General features: G+C 53.5%; 1 protein-coding gene across 1 annotated transcript; it reads right to left on the bottom strand.

Annotated features, from left to right (window-relative positions):
• Nucleotides 1–5,486: 5,486 nt before the first annotated feature.
• LOC131481845 (NUT family member 2G-like) lies at nucleotides 5,487–10,160 on the bottom strand (the record flags this gene model as incomplete). Its single annotated transcript, XM_058672268.1, has 5 exons — nucleotides 9,640–10,160; nucleotides 7,702–7,830; nucleotides 6,567–6,706; nucleotides 5,848–6,137; nucleotides 5,487–5,600 (listed from the first exon to the last, which is right to left on the bottom strand). Coding segments are annotated over exons 1-5 (1,194 nt in total), but the record flags the coding sequence as incomplete, so codon positions are not given.
• Between the last annotated feature and the right edge of the window lie 1,645 nt (nucleotides 10,161–11,805).

Genomic DNA, 11,805 nt, shown 5'->3' on the forward strand with positions numbered 1-11,805 from the left:
TGTACCACAGTTTTTTTAACCATTCTTCCTTAGACGCACATCTGGTTTGTTTCCATGACATTGCTATTGTGGATTGTGCTGCTGTGAATATAGGATTACAGATCCCCTTCTCGTATGCAGATTTTACTTCTGTTGGGTATATTCCTAAGAGCGGGATTGCTGGGTCACATGGCAGGTTTATTTGCAATTTTCCAAGCACTCTCCATATGGATTTCCACAATGATTGTACTAGCCTACACTCCCACCAGCAGTGAAGGAGGGTACCTTTTCCCCCACATCCACGCCAGCATGTGTTGTTTGAAAGTTGTCTTGAAAAATAGAAATCAAACCGGAGGAATCACAATTCCAGGTCCTGTGAATGTTTAGCTGAGGTTTTCCATGTCTTTGGTTGTTCTGGTAGGTGTCAATTCCTGTTCTTTCTTTGTTTCTTTTCTCTCTCTCTCTCTCTTGCTTTCTCTCTCAACCTTTATCTCTCTCAATGGCTATCTCTCACTCATTCTCTCTCTTGCTCTCTCTCTCTCTCTCTCTCTCTCTCTCAATGTATATATCTCAATGTGTGTGTGTCTTTCATTACTGTAACACTTCTCTAGGCAACATTAGTTTGGTAGCTCTTGGAGGAGTTGAAGACTTTTGTGTTTTTGTTTGCTCTGATGCTTTTAATTCTTTCCCAAATATAGGTGAAGGCCTTGTTGCATTTGTTGTGCTGGCCTGGCAGTTTTGTTTTTGCTCCTTTCGGGATCTGGAATATGCCACTGCGTTCGTTCTCTGTGGCCTGTCGGCTTTCTCTGAGAAGGAATCTGTGAGTCTGCTTATGTTCCTCTGGGGGTTGCCTGATGTTTCTCACGTCTGTATTTAAGGATCGTGTCTTTACATTGGACAGCAGAAGCATGATGATGCTGTTTGATGGCAGGGGTGACTTGTATTCATGTCCGTTTAGGATCCTCAGCCCTCCCTGTGTTGGAGTTCCCTTCCTTGCTTTCTGCATGTGAGGGAAGTTCTTGTTTGCCATTTCATTGAGCAGACAACCCTTCCAGTCAGCTACTCTTTGCACACACTCAGGGACACCTTTGGCATGTACACTTGTTTCTTTGAAAGTGTTTCCTAACTCTCGGGTGAATTTCTTCCCTTTGCTCAGTTCATCTTCCAGATTGAAGACTGTGGTGCATTTTGCCATGATGTGTCTACTAGCTCTGAGCATCTTTCTTCTGACCTGCCGTTTCTGAGTCTGCTGCGAGGAGGCTGTTGGTTTGGTCCTTGTAGGTGTTTGGAGTTCTTTGACCCTTGTGCTTGGCGCCTCTGCTCAGGCAGATTCTGTCTTGTTGCTGTGCCCTGTACAGGTGTACAGGCCAACATGAGTGTTGCTGTTTGGAGCCTGGTTCCCTGTTTGTGGCACTGGCTCCTCCACCTTCAAAGGCTTTCAGCCACCTGGCTGACCGCATGCCCTGCCACAGCCATGACTTGGCAAACGGCAATACACGGGGTGCCTCTCTCCATCCCCTGCACTCCTCAGTTGTGGCCACATGGCTGGTGTGTTGAGCTTTTCTCCCGCTAATGACTCCAGACTCACCTGGTGGTGCTGGCACTGGCATGGCAGCAACTGTATCTTGAAAGTGTTGTGGTCCTGGCTCTCCTGGTGGTGCCCTGTCCTCTGCTTGCTCTCCACTCTGTGTTGGATCAGTACAAGGCACAGGTTTATTATGATTATTACTTTTCTTTGCTGGAATCTGGCAACGGGTTGGTCAGGGTGTGACTCTTGCCTGTTTCTGGATGGAACCCATAAGCACTAAGTAGGTGGAATATGTCCTGGTGGAGCAGTGAAGTGTGTGCATTCTGTGAGAGTCCTGGGCAGTCCCTGGAGAGCTGGGTATGGGTTTGTAGCGAGTTTGGGGTATGCTTGGATCACTGGTTCTCCAGGTGCTTTGCCTCTCATCTCAAAATGGTGCCCTATGTGCCACCTGTATGGGCAGGGCAGCTGGCATGTCCACTAGCCCCACTCTTGTGCCCATCTGCAGGGTATCTCCTTCTCTTTCTTGGCTCTTGTTGGATCCACCAGTTCAGACAGATCCAGCATTCAATATATCCACCTTTGTTCTCATTGGAGCTTGTGCGCTGCCAGGCAATCTGGCTACTGCAGTGCCGCTCTGCTCTCTCCACTGCTTCCCAGTGTGCACATATTGGTAGCTGTACTCTGCCACTGATCTGCCTGCAGGTGTCATCCAGGGTTCCATCCTGTCTGCTTCTCTTCTGTTCATCCTTCTCTGTGCATCTGAACGCATCCTGACCCTCTTCCTCCATGTTGGTTTCTGCTCGAAACTCTTCCACAGTGGCTCAGGGTTCTAGTTGCTGTGGAACTTTCAGTGTACTGGCTATGCTCATACTCTGGTGTGTTTTTACAGCATGACCGTGGTTTGTGTGGACCCGCATGAATGAAATGGAGCACATTGTCTCCTTCTTATTTGCCATGTACGTGCATTGTTTATGAGAAGTGACGGCTGCTGTCAGTTGCCCAGTTGAATAGGATGATGACTCTTCATTTTGCTGTTGAGTTGGCATTCGTTACCTAGGTGGCCATGAACCCTGTAGTAGACACACAGTGTGAAATGATGTTTTCTCGTGAATTGTGTCACTTGTGTTGACACTCTGTAGGTTGTATGCTTGATGGTGCAGTAGCTGCTTGCTTGGATATAGTCTCATTTGGCTGTGTGTGGTTGCTAGTTTGGCTGTTTTTGCCTGTGCTTTTGGTGTTCCATGCACACAATCCTTGTGAAGACTAACATCCTGAATCTCTTCCCTCATGACTTTGGGGTAGACATGTCATGATTGCAGGTCACGTTTCCATGATTCATCCATGTTGTATCCTTCCTTTCTGCCATTTCACATGCAAAGTGTGAGGACTTGCTTTGCTACGTGGATTTTGTGGTGTAAGATTCCCCTAAGTGCCGTTTTGGTTGCATCCCCCAGGTGTCTGTGCTTTGGCGGTGGGTTTTATATACTTCACGTCCTGAATTAGACACTGAGATGTGTCGAGTTTGAAGGAGAGTGGCAGAGCATGAGGCATGGAGGGGATGAGGGGAGAGGGAGGTAAGGAGGGAGCTAGAGCGAGAGAGACACCAGTGGGTCTTGCATCCACTGGTTCACTCCCCAGACGGCTACAGTGCCTGAGCCCAAACCACATTCCGCGTTCTGTGATTGCATCCGTCTGTCCAACACAGCTGCAGGGGCTGGAGTACCAGGCCTAGCTCTGCTGATTGGAAGAAGCAGGACTGGCACCAGCAGCCTTGTGGGATACACGTGTTGCAGTTGTGTGTCCCAGTGCTCTGCCGCTAGAGCAGCACATCCCACCAATTGTGACACCTTGCATTTTCAGGGTCACCTAATTTACAATACCTTCGAATGTTCTTTTCCGTGTCTTTGTCTTTGGGGTTAGTCAATAGTGTGCACTTTGCTTTAGAATTCTTGGAGCTGTTCTAGCTGTCCACCTATGAATGCTTCTCGCTTTGATTTCCTTGCACAATATGACCACACTCTACATGATTTCAATGAAGATTTCTATGGACAAACATAGGGTAGCTCTTGGAAGGGTAGCTTAGGACAGCACGTGCTAAGATGTGTGTCAAAAGCATATAGTATACTGTTGTAGGACGGCATGTTGTGTTCCTGTGAAGCAGAATCTATTGAAGTACAGATTTGTTCAAGTCCTCAGTGGATTGGTGCTGATTTTCTGAGTGTTGTTTTGGTTATTTGTGTGCATGGTTGACAAACGAGGGCATGCAAAGAGTCAAAGAAGGACTGGGCTGTGGGGACACTGCTGTATGTCCGGGTGCAGGACAGGCTTTGTGAAGGGAGCAGGAGGAAGAGAAGCATGAAGTGGAGGGGAGGGAAGGCCTTGGCTGGCCGCATGTGGACCCAGCAGCTGGGAGTCCTGATCCATGTTTCCTCACATGTTCAGCGCACTGAAGTCAGGACAGAAGAGAGCATTTTCCATTTCAGTTTCTTTATTGAAGCAAACAGTGTGCCTCAGGAGAGGTCCCCACCCAACACTCTAGATCCGTCCACCTGGGAAGCTCACCCCTTCCCTCCCTGGGCACAATGGGTTTGGCATGGGGAGAACAAGGAGAGACCCCTGTGGTGCAAGAGACAAGGATCCCATGTGCTTTCAGCCTGCACGTGGTGGGGCAGCTTCCCAGGGGCCACAGGCTTGCGCCTGGCCTCAGTATCGCATCTTTTTGTTTATATGGACCCAGGAGTCTCCCTTCCTCTTGTGAGCCTGGCAGTGCGGCACAGACTCCAGAGCTGGGGCCTGTTCTCCAGAGGTGTGGGAGCCAGCCCTCGGGCAAGGCTTGTTTTGTCTAGGGCCTGGGTCCCCCAGGAGAACCTGCTTCTTGCCATTGGTAGCAGGTGGGGGAGGACCAGTGAAGGCCCTTCCAAGATTGGAGGTGGGCTTGTGTGCTCTGCCTGGTTTCCCAGCTCCAGGACAAGGCAGGCCCTCAGCAGAGACCTGGCTGTGGGCAAGTCCCAAGGGCAGCAGATGGTGCTGTGAATCAAGGAAGAAGGCCAGGCTGGGCAGTTCCTCGTCATTGTCACTGGTCAGATCCACTAGTGGTGGTGGCTCTTCCACAGAACATTGTCCTCGTAAAGCCCTGGCTGCCTTGGGCACTCGTGTGGAAGGGGCTCTGGGAGAAGTGGGCCTAATGTGTCCCAGGAAAGGACATGTCTTGTCCCCAGAGAAGACAGCATTGTCTTTGCTTGTGGACAGGTGGGTGTCTGGGACCACGCATCTCTTAGGCTTCCAGGAAGACATGCTTTGGGCGGAGGTCTCCGCACTGAGCCCAGGGTTGGGAGCATAGTCATTTCTGTGTGTGCCCTGCAGGGCTATGGAATCGGAAGTACTGGCTTCCAGTAGGGGTGTCCCAGGCCTGGGGTTTTCCCGCATGGTGCCATCCCTCTTCAAGGGCCAGAGGTTCTTGTCCACCACCTGCAGGAGGAAAGAGGCACTGAGTGGCTGTGCAGCTGGTGTCAGAAGGACCCTGGGGTCCAGAGCAGTGCCCAGGGGAGGAGGGAGGCAGGCCAGAGTCAGTGGGCTTTCTTCCTAGCAGGAGGCAGCTGCTCTGCTGTCATCCTGCTGGGGCTGGTTGCCGTTCTGCACACTCACCTGACCCTGATTCTCCTGGCTGCTTGTTCTAGGTCCGTACCTGCACCACACTGGAAGCAGCTCTTTCAGAAATCCTGCATGGCCAGCAGGTGGGGGGAGACAGCCTCTCGGGGCCTACTGTACTGGAGACCCACTTGCACACAGTCGACCTAGTTGCAGGCCTCGCCCAAATGTAGCTGCTCTTGCACACCACCCCTCTTCTGTTTTCCTGGTGTGTATCCCTGCCCTGTCTGCATGCTGGGCCTTGCTGCCCTTCCCTGCTTGAGGTTCCTCCCTCCCTCCATCCCTCCTTCACCTGGTCAGGGTGGAGCCCTTCCTCCTTGTCCTTGTCCTTGTCCTTGTCCTTGTCCTTGTCCTTGTCCAGCTCTTGGGCTAGGGCCACGAGATCCAGCTGTGGATTTGGTGAAAGGAGCTCTGCCAGGAATCGGGGGTGGATGATGGCCTCCACCTAGCAGAGAAGGAAGAGGCTTCTATCATTCTTTGCAGAAGTCACCAAAGTATGGGACTTGAAGGAGAAGCAGAAAGCAGTGAGCAGCAGAGCGCCGTGCCCAGCTAGGGATGTCCGGTTGGCAGGGCTGCCAGCTACTCACGCACACTCCTACACCCAGGGGCAGTAGCAAGTGAAGTGAGCTTGATCCAAGGGCATGAGATGGTCACGGCCCCGGTGGGACAAATCGTGGAGTGGCACAGCCCACCTTGGTGACAAAGTCATCTTGGGAGCACAGCTCGTCAAGGTAAGTCAGGAGGTCTGGGTCGGGGCCCAGTCCCTCCTGCTGGGGCTCCAGCATGGCGTCCTCTTCTGGCTGTTCACTGGGCTGGCCCGAGGCTGAGGGCTGCAGCTCCAGCAGTGCATCCATGATGTCCATGTACTCGCTCACGGCCTCTGGAGGGATCTCCTTGGGTGTCCTGTTCCGAGAGGCCTGGTGTCTTTGTGGCAAGGGTTTGGTGGGCAGAACCTTGGAGCTGCTCTTCCTGTGGGCATGCTCTGTGGGAGGAAACAGGCGAGTGAGGATCAGGAGCTCAAGCTCCACATCAGCCACATTGCAGAGAGTGGCTGTTGGGCATGTGAGCTGGTGGGGCTGGTCCAGCACAAGCTGCCCACGGCACCTGAAGTGGGCTGAGGTGGAACGTGTGAGGCACTCACTGACATTGCCTGTGGTCTGGCGCCAAGCCCATGTCCTGTGCAGAAGGTGAGGATGTGTGTGGTGTCCCTAGACAGAGGCACTGCTGGTGTGGTCAGACAGCTACTACCGAGTTGTGACCCAAGGCTCAGGCAACGTGGGCTGTCAGGGGCACATGCCCAACCAAGACACACAAGTGCTGCTCTTGCAGGGAAAGGTCCGGAGGATGGGTTATTCACACCTAGAGAACCTTGTCCTGTGCAGTGCTGTGTGTGGTGTCAGGGGAGCTGTACCTGGTTGCTGGAGGGCCACAGGGCTTGGGGGCCCAGGAGGAGCCGGCTGCTGTGGTGTTGGTGGGGGCTGGCACAGGTTCTCTTTCTTCCACGCCAGGTTTTGAATTTGTATCTCCTCCTCTGCCTCAAACTCCGTGAACCTGGCAGAAGGAAAGGCAGGTCCCACTTGAGTGATTGAGGCCCAGACCCAGCACAGGGCAACTTGATATGGAGGAGCAAGATATGGAAATGGGCTTTGTGGTCAGCCCAGGCCTACTGAGTTCCAGCACTGGGAGGGACAAATGTTATGGGAATCAGCAACATGTGGTGACATGTGGTGTGGTGTGCACTTTCAGACCCGCAACAGGCCTCGTTGACTAAAGCAGGGCCAAGCTGATGCCCTGAAGGCCATGTGGGTCTCAAAGCCAGGCCCATGAGGAGAGTTGTCAGCAGAGGCTGGCCAGCACCTCATTTCTCCTAGTCTATTCCAAGGTCCTGACCGAGGCTTAGGGACTGAGAGGCTGTGGGTCCTTGAGTTTTTGAGTGGAAGCATCGGAATTGAGGCTCGAGGGGCAGGTTGGAGGATGGGGAGTCCTAGCTAGGAGATGGTATATTTCCATGTCACACAGTGGACAGCATGGAGTGGCAGAAAAGGCCCTCTCTGGGCCTTGGAGGATCTTAGACACCAGCTCTCCATGGCCATGCTCTGAATCAGCATCTCTGGGATGGTGTGTCTCAACTTAGGAACATGTGTTTGAGTGGATCGGGCCAGTTCAGTGCGTGAGCCTGAGCAGCACCATGAGCATGAGGGGTGTGTGTGGAGCAGCTCGTGCCGTGTGCACAGTGCCCACGGTAACAAGACCGCCAGTGGTGGTGCGGCTTGTTCTACCTCGACCTTCCAAGTCAAGACAGGCATCCTCAGCTGAAGCTGTGGGAGGATGTTCTGTGCTTGGGGGCAGAGTGAGAAGAAAGCAGACAGAGACCCTCCACAGCCACGTGGTAGAGGCAACACCATGGGCTGGCAGGGCCCCTGGATGGGCTGAGGCTGGGAACAGGCCTCTTGTCAGCCTGTGTGTTGCCAAGTGCACCCCCGGAGGCCTAGCCTCTCTCCACCCTCGTTCAGCACGCAGTGTCAGGTGCAGGTATCTTGACTCACTTTTCTGCCATTTCATAGTAGATCATGCGGTCAAAGTTGCTCTTGTGCTGCCATTCCCGCATGGCAATCCGCATGCCATCATCCAGTGGCATGCTGGGCTTCCTCTGGGCCAGTGTGCGCAGCACCGGGCTGTAATTTGGCAGAGTCAGTCATGGGGCAGCAGTACTGCCCACCCCCCCCCCGCACTCCACTGCCTATCACAACTCCCCAGCTCACCAAGCTGAGTCAAGCGACATCCCTGCTCTGCTCACATCACATCAGAGCTGTGCTCTGCCCCATCTCATCCCATCCTCCTCTGCAGTGGCCACTCTCCACCCTCCCGGACCCCCTTGCATGTGTGGCACATCAGCAGCAAGGGCTGCGTTGGCCTGTCTGTCCTCTGCTGGAGACCTCCGTGTCATTGTGCATAATGGCCCGAATGCTGTGTCACAATACCTAAGTGCCATGCCTAGTCCTCAATGTGATGGCCTTTTGAGTGGTTTGAGGGTTGGGGGTTAAAGGACATTTTGTATGTGGTGCTGCCTGGATTGGATTGTTGTCTTGAGAGAAAGAGCAAGAGACACCATGAGCCCATGTCTCAGCCACCTCAGCTCACACAGTGAGGAAGAGGCTTCTCAGGCTGGAAGTTCAGCCTCAGTGGGATGTGAACCCTGCCAATGCCTTGTTTTCAGATTTCCATTCTGCAGATGTGGGAGATGAGCATGTGTGGCTGCATGTGCCTCAGCTGTCGGGGACAGAGAGTGTCCTGGGAGTCAGGGTTCAGCAGCAGTTTCCTGGCCCCGTGACTGGGCCTAGAATCAGTGTGTTGGAGAGGCAGCAGTTGGGGACGTGAGCCAGCCCAGTGCCGCTGGGGCTGAGGAGCAGAAGAGGGAGCCTGTGAGTGGCCTGCGTGTGCCCAATTACAATAGCAGAACCTTGAAGGTATGGGTTTAGGGAATGGGGGCAAGATGTGCTCTCCCGGGGAGGCTGACTGTTGAGAGCTGTAGGGCAATGGAGATGGTCATGTGCACAACCTTGAGCTCCGTTTCATTTACAGGCCTGATGCAGATGCTGCTGGAAGGTCGGCCATGGTGGTTGGACATGGACCAAGGGTCTGCCTGGTCAAGAGAGGTGAGTGTGGGACTGAGGGACCAAAGCCCTTTGTGCTGAAGTCACAGCCTCCCCAGGAGGAAGGCTGCAGGCTTGGCTGTGGGGCACAGAGTGTCCTTCCTTTCTGAAGCCAGGACATTGGTTTTGGGGCTCTGTTCTGCACAGTGCCTGTGCGTCGTAATGATAGCTCCCAGTGTCTTCATTGTCTGTGGTCAGAGTGCACAGCTGGTATCTGCCTAGCCCATCCTGTTGAGTTGTAGCAGCCTTCCCAGTGCCATCTTCATGGGGAAACGGGCCATGCCTTCCTCCAGTGATGTGAGGGCTCTGTGAAGTGGATATTGGTACGAGCCCAGGACAGACACCAGTGATGGGGGCCCCACATGGCCCAGTGTGGGCTTGTGACCACCTTTTTCTATTCCTCACATTCCCCAGAAGAATGAGGTGAGAGCTCTCTAGAGGTCCTGTTGGGGTCCTTGCATCCCATATGAGCCCCTTCTCATGTGAAGTGCCCAAGGGCGTTGACCTGTGTGTGGCAGGTGTTGCACTGCAAGACTCCATCCCTGAAGGGCTCCCGTGATACCATGGCCCTGTCTAACTAACATCAGTGGTGTCAGGCCATGTATTGAGTAGCACAGAGAGGATGAAGATCCGGAGTAGAAAACCTCTAAATGGTATCCCAAGCTGCGTGGGAAAAACACACTGGAGAGAACCAAGCTGCTCCTGCACGGCCTTGTCCTTGCCCTTCAGGTGCTCCTTGATGCCCCGTGCAAGGCATGACCGAGCCCACCCATTAGTCGTGCCTAGGCTGGGCTGCAGGATGCGTTCTGGGTCCCAGGGCCTGGCACTCACATGAGGAAGCAGGCTAGAGCTTCAGCATCAGGGCTGTGTGGGAGGTGCCTGCGGGCCAGGGTCTTGAAATGCTGCCAGCGCCGGAAGTTCTTGTAGACGCTGGAATCCCCCGATGGAGCTTTGTCCTTGGAAGTAGGCAAGGAGCCCTCTGCGTTTGCTCCCTGTTGTGGAGGCCCGTTGTCTGCGGGGCAGAGCGTGGGAGCCGTCTGGACAGGTGGTGGTGGAGCTGGAGGGGCCAGGGCCTGTGTCCAGCCCCGCTGGGTGCCCTGGGCCCTCCTTATGGTTGGTGCAGGCACTCCTGGCTGCAGGGAGGAGGTCTGCAGCAGTGCGGGAGCAGGGTTCTGAGCTTGTGCGCAGAGGGCCCCCTGGACACTCCAGTTGAGAGGGGCTTGATGAAAGACCAAGGTCTGAGAGCGTGGAGGCTCCACCACTTGGCCTTGAGTGCTCAACTGGAGGAGGATGTTGAGGTTCCCAGCCCCATTTGGGCCACAGGCAGCAGCCTCTGCTGTCACCACAGGCATCCTGGGGAGGACAGCAGGCAGCACAAGGCGGCTGCCTGGAGGGCATGCTGCATTCAGGCTGGGCGGTGGGCGTGGCCCGCTGAGGGGCTGGGTTGCTGGGCCCTGAGCTGGCTGGGGACAGGGCATGAGAATAAAGGAAGGTGTGGAGGTGCCAGGGTTCAGCGTCATGGCTGGTCTCAGCCCTGGAGCTGCTGTGGAGACAAAGCAAAGGGCTAATGGAGGATGGGCACGCGCATTGTGGAGGGAGGCTCTGTGTTCCCTATCAGTCACTGCTGGGACACTGAGGCCCTCGTGCCTGGGAGAGTGGTGGTATGGACATGTCCCTGGGTCAAGCTCAGGTTCTGTTCCTCCCATGGAAAGTATCCCCAGAGCCTTCCCATCCTTCTGGTCCATCTTGTCAACCTGTCTCCCAGGGTGCACCATGGCTCTGCCTGTCTTGAGGGTCTCCCCAGGGCATCTGTGTGAACACCTGGCCAGCCTCATAGCTGGATCTGGAAGCTTAACTCAGAACTGAGTCCTTGGCAGCTCCGCACCCCCTCAGTACTCCGCACTACTAGGTCAGGGGAGTTCTTTTGACACACAGAGCCTGAGTCCAGATGATCTAGACGTAGCCTGAAGATTCAGAGTAGTGTGCCCTCATCTCTTGCCAAGGCTTCTTGAATGACTACTGCTATGAAGCACTCCTTTATATTCGCTGTCTATTTGCATATAATCTCATACCATATATACATAATGTCATGTATATTCCATATCTAATAATATCATATAATCTTGAAATGGAATATTACAGTATTTTCTGTAGTAGAAGAAAAGTGAAAGACAGGCCCCAGACTTCTCTCCCAACTCGGGGGTAGCCAAGCAGGAGCAGACATGAGCTGGCAGCCATAGGACGAAGCTGACTGGAAGCCATCCTTGTGGAGGATCCATGCAGAGCCTGGTCAACCACAGCGTGCACACCCACGTCCCTGATGACCAGCACTCTTTGTGGCTGCAATGGATGGTAGCCTTCCTCCCTGTCTGCTAGGCTCTTTTGTTTCAGGAAAGGAAGGCAGGGGGTGGGTGTATTGTAGCTGAGTGGGTAAACCCCAGCTTGGGGAAGTGCATGGAAGGTTCTCAGGGCACTGATTGGAGTCAAGTTGCTCTGACCTTTTCCAATGCAGCTTTGTGGTCATGTATGCAGTCCAAGAGGCAGCAGGTGCTCTGTGTTCTAAGGATGCTGTCTAAGATGTGGAAGATGCAGGCAGAGTAGGTATCCTGACGTGATATTAGTATTCTTTTACCTGCCATGAATGTGGAAGCTATCAGGCATTAGCTCAAGCTGCTCAGTCTGCGTCTAGCTTCTTATGTGTCCTGGCATTGAAGGAACAAATGCAATGGGTTTTTATTTGTTTGTTTGTTTTTGCTTCTGTTAGTTTGTTTTTGTTTTTTATTGGACAAAGAATCAAGGGAGAAGAATGTACAGCCTGTGTTTTAGTTCTCTGTGTAAAATCAGCCACAGCCATGCAGGCTGGTCCTTGAAAAGAGCAGCAAGCTGAGAAGAGTCTCCATGTTTTGGACAAGTCTTGAGCTCAGTGCCCACCATGGGATGAGAAGGGAGAGAAGTAGGTGAAGTACTTGAGTTTCAACTTGTGGGAGAAAAAATTTG

The sequence above is a fragment of the Ochotona princeps genome, chromosome 14 (assembly GCF_030435755.1).
Source record: "Ochotona princeps isolate mOchPri1 chromosome 14, mOchPri1.hap1, whole genome shotgun sequence".
NCBI classification, from domain to species: Eukaryota; Metazoa; Chordata; class Mammalia; order Lagomorpha; family Ochotonidae; genus Ochotona; species Ochotona princeps.